At 33.9% G+C, this 18,495-nt stretch overlaps 2 protein-coding genes across 10 annotated transcripts in view; one reads left to right on the top strand and one right to left on the bottom strand.

The window, feature by feature from the left end:
- Window position 1: 1 nt before the first annotated feature.
- Window positions 2-15,779, bottom strand: CENPQ (centromere protein Q). Of its 4 annotated transcripts, none has more exons than XM_039853251.1 (10): window positions 15,679-15,760; window positions 15,319-15,417; window positions 13,427-13,571; window positions 12,647-12,698; window positions 11,470-11,590; window positions 10,852-10,920; window positions 7,786-7,915; window positions 2,293-2,412; window positions 1,950-2,024; window positions 2-916 (listed from the first exon to the last, which is right to left on the bottom strand). In XM_039853251.1, exons 3-10 carry the CDS (start codon window positions 13,526-13,528, stop codon window positions 785-787), a joined length of 801 nt encoding a protein of 266 aa, XP_039709185.1. In that variant the 5' UTR covers window positions 13,529-13,571; window positions 15,319-15,417; window positions 15,679-15,760; the 3' UTR covers window positions 2-784. The 4 variants fall into 4 exon arrangements, with proteins under 4 accessions (XP_039709185.1, XP_039709186.1, XP_039709184.1 ...); XM_039853252.1 differs by having other exon boundaries at window positions 15,319-15,414; window positions 15,679-15,744; XM_039853250.1 differs by lacking the exon at window positions 15,319-15,417 and having other exon boundaries at window positions 15,679-15,779.
- Window positions 15,780-15,865: 86 nt separating this feature from the next.
- Window positions 15,866-18,495, top strand: part of MMUT (methylmalonyl-CoA mutase) — a 36,049-nt gene continuing 33,419 nt past the window's right edge. For 5 of the 6 annotated variants that reach the window (XR_005650752.1, XM_039853240.1, XM_039853243.1 and 2 more), the window contains exon 1: window positions 15,866-16,021. The gene's annotated coding sequence lies outside the window, so the exon portion shown is untranslated. Of the gene's footprint in view, window positions 16,022-16,196; window positions 16,432-18,495 lie in introns of all 6 variants that reach the window. The other variant, XM_039853241.1, reaches the window with a different exon arrangement.

Here is an 18,495-nt window from a genome sequence, read left to right on the forward strand (position 1 = left end):
GTTGGTTAGAAATGATTTTTGATATATTTTAATGACAGTTAATTCACATGTATATACATATCATCATCACAATAAGAGAAGTTCTAGAAAGGATTGTTTGAATTTTCTTTTAAGGGAATAAATGTGCTTATGTCCCTTTTAAATAATTTTATGAAATAAAAGTATGCTTTGATGGCAGGGGAAAACAAGTATTCAACATCGATTCGCTAACTTAACCAAAGAAATAAAATGTTCATGCTGCCTCCAAAGGTAAAGTTACCTGGCAAACCTTAATTATATCACAAAGTCTAGGGAATTACGTAAAAAAAAAAATAAAGGTGTTTGGGGATTTCTCAAGTTCCAAATGACCAGACAGAAAATGCAAGTCATCAGCTAAGGAATTATAACAATAGAAAACATTTATGAACTAGTTTTATGAACTAGGCCCTATAAACACTTTATATATATTAAGTTATTGTGTCAAATTTCCTCTGCACTAACCAATAAATGAGCTCTATTCAGCCATTATAAATCATGAGACTGGCTGTTCTTATTTTATGGCTTTGGGCAAATAAATGGAAAAGTAACAACATAAATGTGAGTTCCTAGGCTTGGCAACTGCTAAACACAGTGTTTTCAGTACTACATTATATGCTAATGGTAGATTTAGAGGCTAATTTTAAACTGCATATTGGAAAATAATTAATCCTAAAGAAGCCTCAGCCTTTGCAATATCATCATAGGTAAACAGTTTTACAAACTTATAAATTCATAAATTACTATGGGATACTCTAAAAAACACTCTTTAAGAGGCATCCAGTCTCTCATAGGCTTCTTCGATGAAAGTTAACAAGTTCTTCATCTGGGATGAATTATGGAGAACATCCAAGTCCTTCAGGAGAGGGTTCTGGTTTGGAATTTGAGCCAAAATTTCTTTCTGTGGGTACAATAGTATAATTACTTAAAAATGTTTTTTATTTAGATATAATTGGCATGTGACATTAGCTTTAGGTGTGTAACATGATTCAATATTTGTATATACTGTGAAATGATGACCACAATAAGTTTAGTTAACATCCATTACCACACATTATCACAAATTTTCTTGTGATGGGAACTTTTAAAATTTACTTAGCAACTTTCAAAAATATAATATAGTATTATTAACTATAATCACTGCGCTGTACATTGCAACTCCATGACTTATTTTCCAACTGGGATTTTGTATCTTTTGACCATCTTTGTCTATATGTTTTTAACCCTTTCTGTGAAAAGGATCAAATGATGTTACTTAGAGAGAAAGATATAACAAATCTCATGTACCCACCACTCAACTTCAATAACCATCAACTCGTTGTTCTTTTTTCAAATCTATGTTATTCTGTTTTCTTTCTGCCTATTCCCGTTCCTTACACCCCGGGTGAATTATAGACAGGAAAATTTCAAATTACTTTTTGAGAAAATATAAAGACTTTCTACCACTATAGACATTTACAATATCTACTTGGGCCCTTTGAAAAAAAGATAAATTACCAGTGTAGAGCCTTCTACAAATAAGACATAATATTATTTTATGAAGTTACATGCCATCGTTATAAGCACAAACAAAAGCAACTGTCAGAATTTACTTCCAGAAATCTATCCTATAGCTATGACTACACAAATCTGTAAAAATATATATACAAGGGTTTACTCAGCACTACTTGTAATTGCACACATTATTTCCATCAGTAATTCACAAACTATATTATGGTAAACCCATACAATGGAATATTACACAGCTATTGACAAGAACAAGACAGATCTACATGAACTGACAAAGAAAGATGTTCATACTATAGTGTCAAGTGAGAAAAATAATGTTAAGTTTATATCATAAATTCTATTTTTTAATAAGAAACAGGATAGAATGGTTTTATATATGCAATTCATAACTGGTGATATAGTCAATATAGTCAATTGGTACTTACCTGAAGTGTGGGTGCTTTGAGACTCTTCTGAGAAAGTTCTGGAAGAGAGAGTACTCCACTATCTATTTGAAACATCTAAAGTAAAAAAAGGGAGCTATAGATTATTTCAAAAGACTAATTTCTTTCATCTTCGTACACTCAAAAGTTGTCTTGGTAGAATGCAAGCATTAGAAATTACATCATTAAACAATACATCATTAAACAATTACCTGTTTTACCTTCTCCTAGCAATACATCATTAAACAATTACCTATTTTACTTTCTCCTCCTCTTCTTCCACCTCACTTGTCAGAATCTAGCAATACATCATTAAACAATTAGCAATACATCATTAAACAATTACCTGTTTTACCTTCTCCTCCTCTTCTTCCACCTCACTTGTCAGAATTTGAATTTTATTTTTTAGGGCCTGAATACTCCCAGTCATTGACTCTGTGGTCTCTACTATTTTATCTATTTCTTCCTGAGTCAGAAAGAGAACGTTAATGTTTTAAATTAAATATTTTATTAAATGAAACCCAAAGATATATACATATACATATTTTTAAAACACCTCATATTGAAACACTGCTTAAAGAAACTGGCAAATATATTTTCACTTTTCTTTCAAAAAATAGACTTCCTAGAAACTAATTTACCAATGTAGTAATGCATTATAAGGAAATTTAATATCCCCGGAACAAGGAGATACATCCATGTATAAGAATGTTTCCTCAAAAATTTAGCAAAACTGCTAATATCAGAGATTCTGAAAGACCCATGTTAATCGAGCAGGGCGCCCAAAAACTGATGGCTTAAAATCCCACTATGTTCTGCCTATTCATCTCTACCCCCACTACACACCCCTGACAATCACTGATCTTTTTATTGTCTCCATAGTTCTGTCTTTTCCAGTCTGTCATATAGTTGCAATCGTACAGTATGCGGCCTTCTCCGATTGGCTTATTTCACTTAATAATATGCATTTAAGTTTCCTCTATGTCTTTTCAGGTCTTGATTGCTCATTTCTTTTTAATGCTGAATATATTCTCTTGTCTAGATGTGTCAGTTTATCCATTCACCTACTTAAAAACATCTTTTTTCCAAGTTAAGCATAACTTGTTTTTTTCCCAAATTTTGGCAATTGTGAATAATGCTGCTACAGAGATTCATGTGCAGTATTCTGTGTGGACGTAAATTTTTAACTCTTTTGGGTAAGTACCAAGGAGTATGATCACTGGATTGTGTGGCAAAAGACATACTTATTTTTGTAAGAAACCTCCAAACTGTCTTCCAAAGTGGCTCTACCATTTTAAACTATTCCTTAGCCCTAATTTCCTATTAATTGGTTGTTAGATTTAGAGAGTACTGTTAAATAAAATTTAAACCACACGTATTAACTTCCATGTGTGCCATAACAAATTACCACAAATTTGGTGGCTTAAAACAACAGAAATTTATCCTCTTACAGTTCTGGAAAGCACATGTCCAAAATCAAAGTATTAGTACGGCGGTGTTCTCTCTGAAGGCTCTAGGGGAGAATCCTTTCTTGCATCTTCCAGCTTCTGATGGCTGTCAGCATTCTTTGTAGCTCCATTACTCCAATTTCTGCATTTGTTTTCATGTGGCCTTTTCTTTCATGTTACTGTGTCTTTTATAAGGATACGTCTATCTCTTGAGGACACTTGTCATTGGATTTAGGGCCCATCCAAAGTAATCCAAGATGATTTTACCTGGCTATCCTGAAGTTAAATCCAACCTGGGAAGATTCTCTTTCCCAATAAGGTCATACTCAGATTCCAGGGTTTAGGGCTTAGACATATCTTTTTAAGGGCCACCATTCAACCCATATAGAAGGGAATGAGAAACTGCACTGAATGAAGAGTTAATATAATGAGGACTAAATTTTTCCATTATTAACTTTTAAAAATTAATTTTCTTCCATTGCTTTGGTTATTTTCTTTGGGTATTCCTACCATATTCATGTTGTATCTTCTTTGCCAAACTTTTGTATTTGTGACTTTTTCTCAATACCTTTAAAAAAAACTTTTTGATTTTTAAAATTTTCTCCTTATTTTACTATTTATTATAAGCACTGTCTCTTGTGTTTGCTTTAGTACTCCTAATTTAGTCAAAATATATGAAAGGCTTTTTATTACTAATTCTTTCCTGAATTCTGTAACTTCATTTTGTAGTACAGCAGGTCCTTGAGTAATATCAGTTCATTAAATATCATTTCGTTATAGCATTATGAAAAAAAAATATATATCGATTCCTGACTGGGGCTACCTCCGGTGTAGAGTTTGCATGTTCTCCCCATGTCTGTGTGAGTCTTCTGAGTACTCTAATTTTCTCCTACATCTCAAAGATGTATATGTAAGGTGATCTGTGTGTCTACATTATCCCAGACTAAGTGTGGATGGGTGTGACTACACCTGGTGATGGAAAGGTGTCCTGTCCAGGGTCCTGCCTTTTGCTCTGAGCTGCTGGGATAGGATCAAGTCACCTGCAACTCTGAACTGAAATATATGTTGGAAAATAATTATCTTACTTGTTTTTATCAATCATTCTTAAATATATGTACTGCTCACATTTATTTCAATGATTTAGAATTGTTTGGGGTCTTTATTTAGAATTTTGGTGATATTTTTGTGATCAGAAATATGCTATAGGAACTTAACTCTTATTTATATCAATTAGCCCACAGTAAACTTGGCTTTGTTATATATCATTTTGCTTAAAGTCATAGTTTCCAAGAATTTACTGACACTGTATTTCTCAGAACCTGAGGACTAAGGTATTTATAGTACTGATTTATGATATTTTCCATACCATCCATTGTTTTTCTGACATTTTTTCAGTTCACTTGAGAAATCAGGTTAGTGTTCATCTGTTTTGTGAATACATATTTTTGGCATGCTTTTGTTGTCTATAGGAATGTTATTTTCTGTTCCTTTTCTTATATTTTCTTATGCTAACTCTGTGAAATTCTATGGTATGATGTGATCCGGAGAGATTAAAAACTTTTGTCTCACGGGTTCCTATACCATCTTTTCAGAATCTCTCAGAGACTGTTCACCACTGCCTTTTCTCTAGCACCCACCATCACTGAGTGAGAGCTCTATAAACATGTTGTTGAACACAGCTTCTGTTACTGATAGCTGACAAAAGTTTTAGAAAGTCACCACCAGCAATAACTAGGCTGCAGTAGGAAAAAGCAGTGGTTCCAAGTATGGCATACGGGAGAAAACTAATGGATACAGACAAATTCTACAAACTCCTAGTTCGAAGACTCTCTTACAGAAATGAACTACTTTGCCCAAGATGCCAAGAGTACTTCCATTAAGCGACTGACTGTCAAGCAAATCACAGACTGTTGTGAGATAAATATATATTTGGTCTTCATTTCCTGTTCCAGGCACAGAGCTTCTAAAATCCTTGTAACTTCCTGAGTGATGGAGGGAATAACAGCATATTTTCTTATAACATTTTTTTGTCCTAGTTCCTTTCAGTTTCTGAAACTCTTGTAATTTTCTGAGTGATTTGTGTAAGAGGAGCATCTTTTGTTATTCATAAGTCCCTTTCAACTATACCTGACTTTATGATAATGAATGGCTCAGGGATGAAGGCTGGTTGCCAGAGCAAACCATGATTAGGGCTTTGGAACTTTCAGTCCTACTCTTTGATCTCTGAGAAGGAGATCAAACAACTCTCGACAACAGGGTTTGGAGATCTTCCAGGTTGGTGATTACATTAAGGTGCTGAAAGGATGTTACACTAGAAGAGGCATGGAAACTCTGAACCCTTTCCCATATACCTTGCCCTATACATCTCTTCCTTTTGGCTGTTCCTGAGTTGAGTCCTTTATAATAAACAGGTAATAGTAAAATGCTTTCCTACGTTCTGTGAGTTGTTCTAGCAAATTATTGAACCTCGGAGGGGGGTCACAGGAACCCGATTTATACTTGGTCGGTTAGATGTAGAGGAGGCTCAGACTTGCAACTAAGATCTGAAGTAGGAGGCAATCTTATGAGACTCAGTCTCTAATCTGCGGGGTCTATGCTAACTCCAGATAGTGTCAGATTTGAATTAAATTGTAGAACACCTAGCTGGTGTGGAAAATCCACACATTTGGTGTTATAAGTGTTGAGCATAGAAAATGTGTTTTCCATTTAACTGTTAATTAGGCTTTTGGCACATGGAGGTCCAATTATAGCTGTAAAACAGAAATGCCTCCCAGTATTACAAAACTCACACTATCATTTATTATCTCTGAGAACTTTTAAGTGATTTATGGAAATATTAAATGTTAAGGTAACATTTACCATTATTATACTTTAAAACCTTTAAAAATAACCTTACAAAAGGTTGAACTCATAGAAACAGAGTAGGAAAGTGATTGCCAGGGGCTGGGAAGTAGGGGAAATAGGAAGAGGATGTCAAAAGGGTATAAACTTTCAGCTATAAGATGATAAGGTCTGACAATCTAATGTAAAACATGGTAATTATAACTGATAACTCTGTACTGTGTAATTGAAATTTGCTAAAAAAAGACTTAAATGATCTTACCCCACTCTCCCCGCAAAAGATATATAATGTGAGGTGTTGGATATATTAATTAACTAAAGGGGGAAATTTTTCACAATGCATACATATTATCAAATCACCATGATGCACACTTTAAATATCTTACGATTTTGTCAATTATACTTCAATTAACTGAAAAAAAAAATAATTTCATTTAACTGTTCACTAAGTATTAGAACTAATGCCAGTACTAAATATAACCTTGAAAAGTAGTAACATTGGGATGAAAAATAAACATCTCACATTATGAAGTGAGGCAAACTAAAAAATATCATCCTATTAATATATAGTATATGTAGATTTACTGCTCAAATCATTCCAATGTTATCTCAATTATACAGACAAACTGAAATAAATTATTTGTGAATTTAGAATTATTAGAATTACTTGGGGATACATTCATTGCATAAACTACTGCCACCTTGTATTTACTGAATTGCTAACAAAAACCTAAGCACCATATCTACAAAGAACTTTGAAATGGCTAAGGGATATATAGTCCCATCTGTTTTAATTATTTCATAAGCCCGTAAGGTCGCTTTCTTGATCGTTCAAGTGTCCATTAATTAAAAAGATACAGTTAATCATGATAGCTAATGATATCTCCCATTAGCTTCTATAGGATAATGATTAGGAATTATGTTCTAATGTCAGATGGACTAGGTTCATATTATAACTTTAAGCAGTTTGTCTAAGGTTCAGCTAAAAATGTCAGTAAGTCTCTTTTTCACATTTGTAAAATGAGGATAATACAGTACAAACCTCTTTAAGCTGTGAGGATTAAGGGATATAACTATAAGTGCTCAGAACAGTGCCTAGAACAAAGAAAGCCCTCCTACCTCCTCTTTCTTCTCGCCAGAGGCAAGATGCCCCATTTCCCTCCTGAGACAGCCTTATTGTTAGGTATAACAACAATAATGACAATGACTGTGTTCCTGACAATAAAGTATGGAAAAACTAATGTTTTGAAATTCTATAGTATTTAATGATGAGTTTCTCCAATTTGATAACCAAAAATACTAAGATGGTTACATAGTCTGATAAAAAAATAAAACTGCTACTTAATCATTAATATATTAGAAATACTTTTAATTTTAGAGGCCCAAAGTTTAGGCAGATTTTGCCTTGATTACAAAAAAAAATAAAAGATTTTAATGAAAAACCTGGTTCAAGATCTAGTGTTTATCATCAGAATATCATGATAATGTAGAAAACTTTTTGGTTTCTTCCCCTTCCCCTTAATTACGGATTCCCTGTTCAAATTTCATACCTGCAATAATGTCAGACCTTCTTCATTAGTTCTGTACTTTGCCCTTTCCATTTTCAGTAGACTTGACACACTAGTTAAATCTTGCAGCTTTTTGGGAGGGACTTTTAGGGTTTCACACAGTTGTAGCAATCTTAAGGAAAGAATAAAAACATAATTACTTGCTTATTTTTTGAGTACCACTAGTATTTTGTTTTGTTTTGAAATACTGTTGCCATCTTTATTTTGCCCTCATAGTCCCAAGGGTTATAATATTCTTTTATTAACAATAGCTAACCTTAGCAGTAAGTCTCCCCAGAAAAGTTCTAGCAAATCATCATTTAACCTTTCATAAGATTTATCTTAAACGATGGGGAACTTAGGCTGCTTCATAAAAGAAAAAATTTCTATTTTACACATTTAACAATTATTTATATACATTTTTAAAATCAAAATTTCACTATGTCTTCTAAATGTGTTAAATATTCCAGCACATAAGTCTATCATTTATCTTGAATTATTGGGTTTTGGAGTACTACTACAGTACTACTCTCTAGAGAGAGTACTACTCTCTAAGTCTTAACTATGAACCCGGACTCTAAATCTATTGTTTCAAACAATGCAACCAATAAAAGAGAACTTCTACATCAGTTACTCTAACTTAATGATTTTAAAGAAAACTGAGTCCCGTTGACTTTAAGGCAAATAAAACACTAAGATTAAGGTGCTTTATTCTAAAGTACTATCAAAATGAATATTCAATATTAAAGTTAAAAAAATCTTCCTTCAATTTGGGTTGATAAGCTCACCAATGGACACTGAACTTTTACTACCCTCACTTCTAGCAGAGAGCAATATAGCTTTCCTAGATTTGATTCTTGAATTCCATATGAAGAATCAAGGAGGAAAATCTAAATTTGGTTGCTTTTATCTAATAGGAGAATTTTGGGGTTCTAAAAAGTCTTACTACTTAATTTGAACAATAGTGGAACCCAAGACTTATCTTCCTGGGCTCTTATTCAAAATACTAATTTTTATAAAGAAAAAAGTAGGCAGTATAAACACCAATCATAATTTTCATTAATCTACTGGGATAAACTTCAGTTATCCAGAAAATCATCACTAGGACATCATATTTAAGCATATAAATCTGTCTGTCTAAGTCTTCCCAAGAGGGATAAGTTTTTGATTTCTCAACTTAAAGTTTCCATTTATGAATTTTCTTCCAAAAGTGTATTAAGTCAATTTGTGGAAGAGTCATCCACTGTTATAAATGTTCTAAATATGGTTAGATATTCAGGATTCTTGCAAAATCTAATTAAACTAAAAGTGTAACATGAATGTACCCTACTATATCAATAACACCTAATCATTATAACATTGTTTCTATGGGACAACTTTCCCAAAATATGTTCCCCTAGAAACTATAGTAGCTAATCATTTTGTCTGATTAGCAACTGTTTGTCTGACCGTAGGGGTAGGCATATGACCCAGTCTATATCAATCATAACAGCTCTTGCCACAAAATCAGTCCACAGATAGGTGCATTACCTAAGCTGGGGCAATCAAGAGTCCATCTCCCAGGATTTTCTAAATGAAGCTAAGAAGATAAGCATTTTGTTTCTCCTCTTTCTTCACAAGGCTAAAAAGATAAATAAGGAGCTTGTCTATGTCTACAGTTCTAATCTAGTCAGGACAATCTCTCAAAGAATAAAGTCAAAATGCAGACCGAAGCAGAGATAAAACTAATATATAAAATAGTTTCTGTGGTAAACTCCAATTTAGGAGATGCTAGGTTAAGCAAAATGAAATAGATTTATTTACTGCAGGACTTTCAATATGCTAATGTACCCAAACATAATTCACTAGATATATCACTTTTATTCAAGTTATATTTTAAAATAAGTGTTCTGAATATACTTTGAGAAATATTGCTACAGAAAAATTTATTAATAGATTTGATGAGAATCATTTGCTAAGCTTGCACTCTGCTATATTATTAAAAGAGAAAGTATCTTGAGTATTGCTAATTTGGGAATGAAAGAGAGTGAGTGGTAAAGCAAAAATGAAGAGAAAACAGGCAGTCTTTGAAATATGTCTCCATGGCTACTACATGATGAAGAGACAGCTTATATGTTGAACAGAATTTAATATTTTCTGATGACCCAGAGTGATAAATAGCCTCATTTACACAGCAAACATGTCCTATATTAAGACCATACACAGCTATACTTTTATTACATATTATCATATTTATTAGCTTTTTAGTGCACTCCTTCAATATTAGGCTATCATTCCTATAAACCATTTAAAGGCCTGCTAGCAGTCTTTTCTTTAATCTCTTTAATCTCTCTCCACAAATTGTCACCCGCACCCCACCTTTTCTATTTTGCTACCATCCTTGAGAATTATACTTAAAGTAAGCAGAATTTGTTTTCAGCCTTCCCAAGAATAACATAGTAGGTGACAAACATTTCCAGGCAAACCTGTAAATGAGATGCAGAATATTCTTCTTTGAAAAGAAAAAGTTGTGTAAATACTAGAAAAAAGTGGTCACTAAAAATTACTGGCAGTGGTATGATTTTAAGAACACATGAAAATAAACCTCCATTTGTTACTTACCACAAGGTGAAGAGCAGTAATATCCTGGAAAATTATACTTGTTGCTTGTTCAAATAATGTAATACAATATGAAGTGAAGGAAAAACACAGCAATAGGATAAATATCAGGTAAGAGTGGCAAACTCTTAACTTTATATTGTTCAAAATGACATTGAATGGAGTTCAAGTTGACAAAATATCTTTCAAATCCCAATAACAGAAAAGTGAATTGTGGAAGAAGGTGTTTTGTCATTTTCAGATTCTTTTTTATAAATTCTCTTGAACTTAACTCAGAATCATATGCAGCAGCAGTTTAGGGTAGAATATATATTCCCAAATTGTTCCCCTTCTTAAAACAACAAGCACAACAACAAAAAAAACAAAATGAAAAACTTTTATATTCTATAAATGTCTGTTCTGGCACTACAGGAACAGCTTAGACTTTTACTAAATATGTTTTAACCATGCCGTATTGCATAACTATATTACCTTTTCTTCAGGCAGTTGAGTTGATATTGAATTTGTTCATTTTCTCTACCACTGTTACTCAAAATTGCTCTAGAAAAGAAACAAGAATTGAATCAATATTAGTATGTAACACAACTAATATAATCTGTTTACTTTTTCTGATTTCTCTCAAGTGCCTCTCATTACTAACCAGGCAGAATCAATCACTTTTTCTTTGATATTAAATGCATTTTAAGCAGAAGTATAATCAAAGTTATTTTTATCATATTATATTGTTGTAATTAATTTATATGCCTGACTCTTCTGATGCATTTCACCTCCTTCATATGAAAGAATCATGTCTTATTTTCTTTGTATCCAGTCTAGCATGGTAACTTCCATATACAGTGTCAATTTGAACTCAACTTCTTCCTAAAGTGTCCCTATTGACAGAATAGGTTAAAAGTTTTAGATAGAAAATCAGGCCACATATACTTTTTTGCTAAAGCTAATGTCATTAAAAGACAGTAAATATATCTTCTTCTGAAAGAGAAAAACACCCTATCACCATAAAATAGATAATAGCTTTTAAAAGGATACTGTCTATAGAAACACATAAGTAGAAATAAAAAAAATGAAAGAGAAAAATTTCATACTCACATTATTACTGTTTCCATCATAGTTTGCAAATACTCTCTGCTACTCTTTGAAAGAGGCTGCCAGGTTTTTCTCTTGCTGGATGCTATCTTAACCTGTTTTAGACTAGTATCCTTTGTTTGTCCTGTCTCCAGTGAAAGAAGAGAATCTGGTCAATCTAGCAGTTTGTATGTTTTTACTTAAAAAGTGATTGAAGCATAAATTTATCTAAAAAAACCTAATGGAATTATGAGATCCAAAAATATTATAAAGCTGAATAAACTTTAATATCCTTTTTATTGAACAGCCATAACATGCCAGGTGTTAAGTATAAATATGCTATATATGGCTAACTAAAATAATATTAACTGATATTGCAGATACAAACTCAAGACAATTTTAAAGGAAGAACCAAGCTACAATTATTAGGATTCAACGTAAAAGTCTGGTTCTCAGAAATGACCTGAATTAAAAAGCTTCATTAAGACTAGAAAACTCTTTTTACCAAATGTTGCATGGAAACCGGAACAAAAGAGATTAACCAAAACAGAAACAGATCGTCAGTGTTTAGTAGGTTTGTTAATTGTTCTACTAACAAGGGATAAACAAAGGAGATATGCTATTGGCTGGCATAAAGATTTGTTCTGGAGAGAAAGGAAATTAAATAATTATAATTACAAGAATGCAAAGAATTACAAAAACAAAAGTGCTGTGCACGATGGATGTATAAAACCAGGGGATGTAACCTGGTCCTGGGGGAGAGGTTGAGAATTCTTCTATGGAGAAGTAATGTTTAAGTAAAGATGAATATTCCAAACTAATTTAAATAAAATTAGGTAGTGGTTCCAAACTAATCTATACAGTGGTGACAGAACAGAAGAATATCTGTTTTGAAGAGAAATCATTTGATATGTCTATATATCACGGATCAATAATAATTCAGACTGTGGGATACTTTGATATTCTCTGGTTTCTATCAATTTAGAACTTGACACAGTATTTTGCTAAAGATTTTAAGTAAAATTTCAGTTGACCAAAATAACTGACTAACTAGTACTACTTATTCTTGCAAAAATGAGACTGCGGTTGTTTATTACTATCTTTGGCTTTTGCAGAACTCATAAACAAGATGCTGATAATTTCTTCATAAATACAGGAAGCTTGTGAAAGAGACATCAAACAAGATACAGAAAAGAAATACCTTCAGAAGACAGACACTTTAGTTGATTATTTTTTTTTGCTGTGTTTCTAACCTAGAGAGGAAAACACATGCACATATACAGAGAATTAAACACCAATAAAAAAAAATATTGCTTCTGCAATAGGTCTATCATGTTATGTTGATGAGTAGTCATATACCTTTCTGGTTAGATAGTAAAGTATATTGCCACTTGTATAGAAAAAGGGTATGTATTTATCACAGGCAAAGGATATACTAAAATAATTCCTGGACAGCTATGATAATGTATAATAGAATTTCACATGGTATCAAACAATGTTTTAAATCATTACTCATATTGCCAGTGAAATAGTGTTCCATATTTTACCTGCAAAACAAGAGTAAAACATGGAAAAAAAATGTGGTTATTTCATTTATTGTTTTATAAGAGATGGGCAAAATCATGGTAGGAAGAAGTTAATTCCTACCAAACTAATTTTTCTCTATGTTAATAAAAATCTCCTCCACCAACTGACAGATTCTCTTATCTTTTAATATATGAATGCCATAGAATTTGTATACTTTATTCCTATTCTTTCCATTTAAACACCTTTGCAATGTCCTATGACCCACTCTTCTGATCAATATCTTCAGAATTGAAGTAAATAATTTTTACTTAATGTTGCAACAGCTCCCACATAACAGTATGAATTACTATAATCTGCAGTAAAACTGACTTTTAGTCTTCACATAGTCCTATACATAGAACAGACAAAATTTGTAATAAAGAGTTCTGGACGATAAACTAGATATTTTCATTACCTCTTTTTCTGCTAACTCCACTTCCTCATGACCGATTTTTCTTTTTCGATTTCTTTTTAACTGTTGAGGCATTTTCTTGGTAGCGTTTGCTTTGCTAGACATCTTGATCTAAACAGAACAATTTTAACTGTGCTTCAAAAAAAATCTGTAAAGATAAAAAGGACACATAAAAATGTTTAATACTTGCATAATATTTTGTTAAAAAGATTACCTATAAATATTCCAAAGTAGCTTTTTAAACCATTTAAACATTGTTATATAACAAATAATAATGGTTCTCGTATAACAGTAAGGCTATCCAATTTCATTCCTAGAAATTTCTTCCTTTTGTATTGCTGTAAAAAATCATTTTCAAAATGCTTTTGCACTTTATACTCCCCCATACAATTTCATTATCTCTATGTTTAAATCCAAGAAAATGTAAATATAAAGTGCTGAATTGTCCTACTCTGGTCACAGATTAACTATGATATTTGTTATCTCACAGACATCTCTCAGGTCTTCTTGTTAGAAGTCAAATGGATTTATCATTCTACTTATGACAAAGAAAGAAGGAAATAATTTTTAGGATTATACCATGAACCTATGTTGTGCAAATTCATGTGGAAAATTCATTCATAAGGATTTGAGCCAAAACTCTCTGTGGACTATGTGTATTTTAACAAGAGCACAAAGTATACAGATTCCGCTGTTCTCTCAACCAACTACAATAGGCACAGGAGTGCGGATGGGGATATCAATGACAAAATTCAGAATAACTCCTTTTCTCTATCTAATAGTCCTTTACATCAAACTCATTCCTGCTAAAAAGAAGCACTGTTTTCATTGATACTTACTTGTAGCAATAAACCATAATACAAAAAGTTTCTCAACCTCATCACTATTAACATTTGGGATGGGTTAATTCTTTGCTGTGGGAGCTGTCCTGTGTACTATAGGATGTTTAGCAGCATTCCTGGCCTCTACCCACTAGATATCAGTAGTACCTTTTCCAGTTGTGACAAGCAAAACTGTCTCCAGACATTATCAATGTTCCCTGCTGTATAATCGCCCGGGGTCGAGAACCACTGCCAAGAATGAGCCAGGGGTGCAGATAAACTGCCCAGGTTCCCAATCCTGGCCCTGCCATTTAATTAGCTATATATAGCCTTGGACACATAAATTTGCTCACTTTCCCCAATGGTAAAATGGGTTGTTAAAAATATCAACATCGAAGGCTTTTGTAAAGCTAAAATTTTGTACAGAATACATGAAATGCCTAAAACAATATTTGGGACATAGTAAGAACACTAAATAAAACCCATAATTTTCTGCCACTATTGCTCCAGTTGTAGTGCATACAAAAAGGAATAAATTTTGCCTTGTTTTACATCCACAGGAAACCACAGTCTAATAGTAGTGGGTAAACAGATATGAAAACAATTACTACATACGATTATACACAATATGACAAATGTTAGACAAATGAGTGAATGACTATCTAATGGTGTGTGTGGGGGGGAGGCGGAATATACAGTATTCAGAGAAAAAAAATATTTGAATTACATTTTGAAACACTGAACCAGATTGGGGGGCGGGCGGCGTGAAGAATTCTCGAGAAAACAGCAAAAACCTGATGGCAGGGTACGCAGCTTGAAAGTAACTGGTGTGTTTAGGGACAGGAAAAGTTCGGCGAGACTTTTAACGTGTATGGCAGGAATGGACGGAAATGACTTGAGCGGTGGTTTGCGGCGGGACCATATACTGCAGTAAAGAATTTATTCTTTACCGTGTAGGAAACAGGGAGGCATCCTACGTCGTCTTGTTTTCCTCACTAGCTTACTGAAAACCAAGTACCTCAAACTAGGCCTCTATATGGGCACAAGAGGTGAGCACAAACACACAATGATTACCTCTTGACAAGTGACGCCTCTGGAAAGACGCTGCCGATCGCAGCAACCTCAAAGCCAGACACTAATCTCTAAGGCTGCATTTCACTATACGACTGTCTGCTGGAGAGATACGACGAGGACAAGGATGATTCGGGGAAAGGAGGGAAGAACCAAGCGTGACTTCACTCTCTCCTCGCAAATCAAATATTTTACTACGTGGCTCCACCAAAGACAGACCTGTTCGGATTTCCCTCCCTTCTGAATGCAAAATGCATTCACGCGCCTCAAATGCAAACTGCGGAGGTTGCCACAAACGTGTTGGCCACAAACCTCGTTCCCCTACCTAGGCCCACTGGCAGGTTAAGCGTTTTCACTACTCACCAACCACTCTTCTTGAACTCCGGGAGCCGCGCTCAGAGCAATTCGCGCCCAAACAATCGAAGCGGAGGGGATCCGGAAGTGGCTGGTAGAAACCGGAAACGCGAGAGGCGGGCAGCTATTCACCCCTAACGTCATCAGAGGCGCGCCCACGAGAGCGAGATGTAATTGGCTGAAGGGAGGGTGTTGTCGGCCTACGGCCCCCCTCCCCCGCCCGCCGACACTACGGCTGGCTTTACATTTGCTCCGTAGCGGGCCTAGTTGTGTGGACCTCTAGCTAGTAGGGGCTGGAACCCCGAAATTTAGCCGCGCTTTCCCAAAATCGAGGTCCAAGACAAACCGGCCAGTGAGTAGGATAGTGCACCTTGGAGCACGTCTGCCTTTCAAATCCTCTATTCTTCTGGCTCCATTCTTCCCCTGACCCCTGTCCTCTGAGCCTCTGTTCTTTCTATCCTCCCAACTTCCTTCTTCTTTACCTTCCTATTGTGACAGGATCCCGCTCTCCTCTACCTTATTCTTAGATATTGATTCTCCACCGACGAGTGAGGTCCTCGGGAGTTCGGAGGGACTGTTGGATAGAAGGTGCTTTTAACGCCTCAGGGGCCACGTTGCCATTTTCCCTGGTCACCCAATCTCCCTGAAATTCCTTTAGGCATGGGTCACTTCTTGTAAGATTCCAGACGGGTGCGTTTATTCCACATGTTTGTGTGAGGGTTTTTTTGTAAGAGGCGACGATACTTCAGTATACTGGCGGAGGTAGGTGAGAGGTGGAGTAAGACAGGTCTAAATTGACATAAAATTGTAAATTACTAGTTCTCAGTTTTATTTAGAGAACAGTCATTCAGAAGCTTGAAACCATGATAGTGTATGTAAAGTTTTAATTCATTTGATGATTTTCTCCTAATGTTAACTGACTTATTCATGCTAATATTAAATTTAATTTGCATGCTCTATGTTGTCATCTCCAACCGAAATTGACTGAACGTTGGAGGTGGCTAGTTCTTGAATATTTATGTGAGCTACATGTAAACAGTCAAAACTTGAAAAGTTATTTGCTTTGCATGATGCTTCTTTGGATGCTTGAAGCCTCTCGATGGATCTTTTGAGAAAGTTTAAAAGTCCTGTTGCCATCAGTAGTTGTGTTATCTAAAAACGATATTTATTTCTAGCCTTTACCAATTTGCCATACGGTTTTCAGGAAGTCACTTACGTAGAGCTCTTTTTAATCATTTATTCAGGTCTAAGAAAGCCTCATGAGTATTTTGTGTGAAATAAATGTGATATTTCCTGTCTATAATATTGTCTCAGGTAATTTTCAAATTACCTTTTATATCGTTATAATCCTAATGGTTCGTTTATAATACAATTGTTTTTCTTACCCACTTTTTAAACTAGTACATGTAGTGTATGGCTTACAAGAGGATGGATGACAAAGACCCTATGGATTTAAAAGAATAAAAATCATAATAGCTTTAAAAAAATAATGGGAATTGTTTTTGTTGTATTTCCATTTAGACTTTATGTACTTTTTACCTAGTCGAACATATTGTATTTACAATTTTTTATCCTGATTCTCTTAATGCTTTTTGAACCCGTCTCCTTTTTTTAAAGAAACTATGCATAACATTTTAAATTCTAACTTAAGTATAATATACTTACAAATAACTGCAGATATCATGCTTGTACAATTTGACAAATTTCCATAAACTGAATACATCTACATAATCAGCATTCAGATCAAGATCATAACCTGAAAAGCTCCTCTCTTGCTCCCTTTCCGTATTAGTGACCATAAGTAACCATTCTTCTGACTTCTAACATCACATTAGTTTTGCCTATTTTTAAAAAACATTTTAATAGCTACATAAAATTCTATCATTTGTATATACTATAATTTACTTAGTCATCTTACATTGTTGATGCTGTTTCTAAGTTTTATTTATTAGAAGTAAAACTATAGGGAACGTTTATGTAGTAACTTTCTCAGGAGTGGTGTTCCTCATTGAAATGGCACAATTGTTTCTGAGACTTTTAGTGCAGATTACCAGTTTGTTTTCCGAAGTGGTTAAACCAGTTACTCCTAACCATGGTTTATGTCTTTTCACAACCCGCTAACAAAAGTTGGGTATTTTTATTTTCTTTTAAGCTTTACTAAGTTGAAATGGCATGGAAAATAGAATTTTAAGCTCACATTACTTATTGACTTATCTACTATAAAACACTATGGCATGGTATATATATTAATAAAATTTACATCTCAAAATCTTTTAAAATACTAGTTTCTAACAAATAGTAATTCAGGTGAACAGTTTATTGCTTTGCTGTGTGGCATTTTAATCAAGCTACTTTATTTCTTTATTTCTCTAGACCTTAATTTCTTCATATGTAAAATGATGAAATCAGACATAATCAGACTTAGACACCGAGTGTAGGATTCTGTGCTAGTTATAGGGAATATACAGCTCTAATGTCAGAACAGTGTATAGACTAGCATAGAAGATATATTTAATATAGAGAGAGATGTATATATGATGCTATATACATGTATTTATATAAATATTAAATAGATCTTAAATGTATTTTATATAAGCATAAGAAAGTAGTCTAATATATCATCATGTGGGAGATTATAGATGTATAAACAGGGAAAGAGAATACTGTAGATTATTGAGGCCATTCAGCCCAGCTTGTGGATTCAGGGAGAGGCTGTGAGTATGTATATTAGTTAAATGCAAGGATTTTGAAATGGGACTGCCTATGTTCAGATATTGGCTCTTTTGTGTCTCAGTTTCCTAGTCTATAAATGGGGATAGTAATTGT

This window comes from Pteropus medius, unplaced genomic scaffold (assembly GCF_902729225.1).
Source record: "Pteropus medius unplaced genomic scaffold, Ma_sr-lr_union100, whole genome shotgun sequence".
Lineage (NCBI taxonomy): Eukaryota > Metazoa > Chordata > Mammalia > Chiroptera > Pteropodidae > Pteropus > Pteropus medius.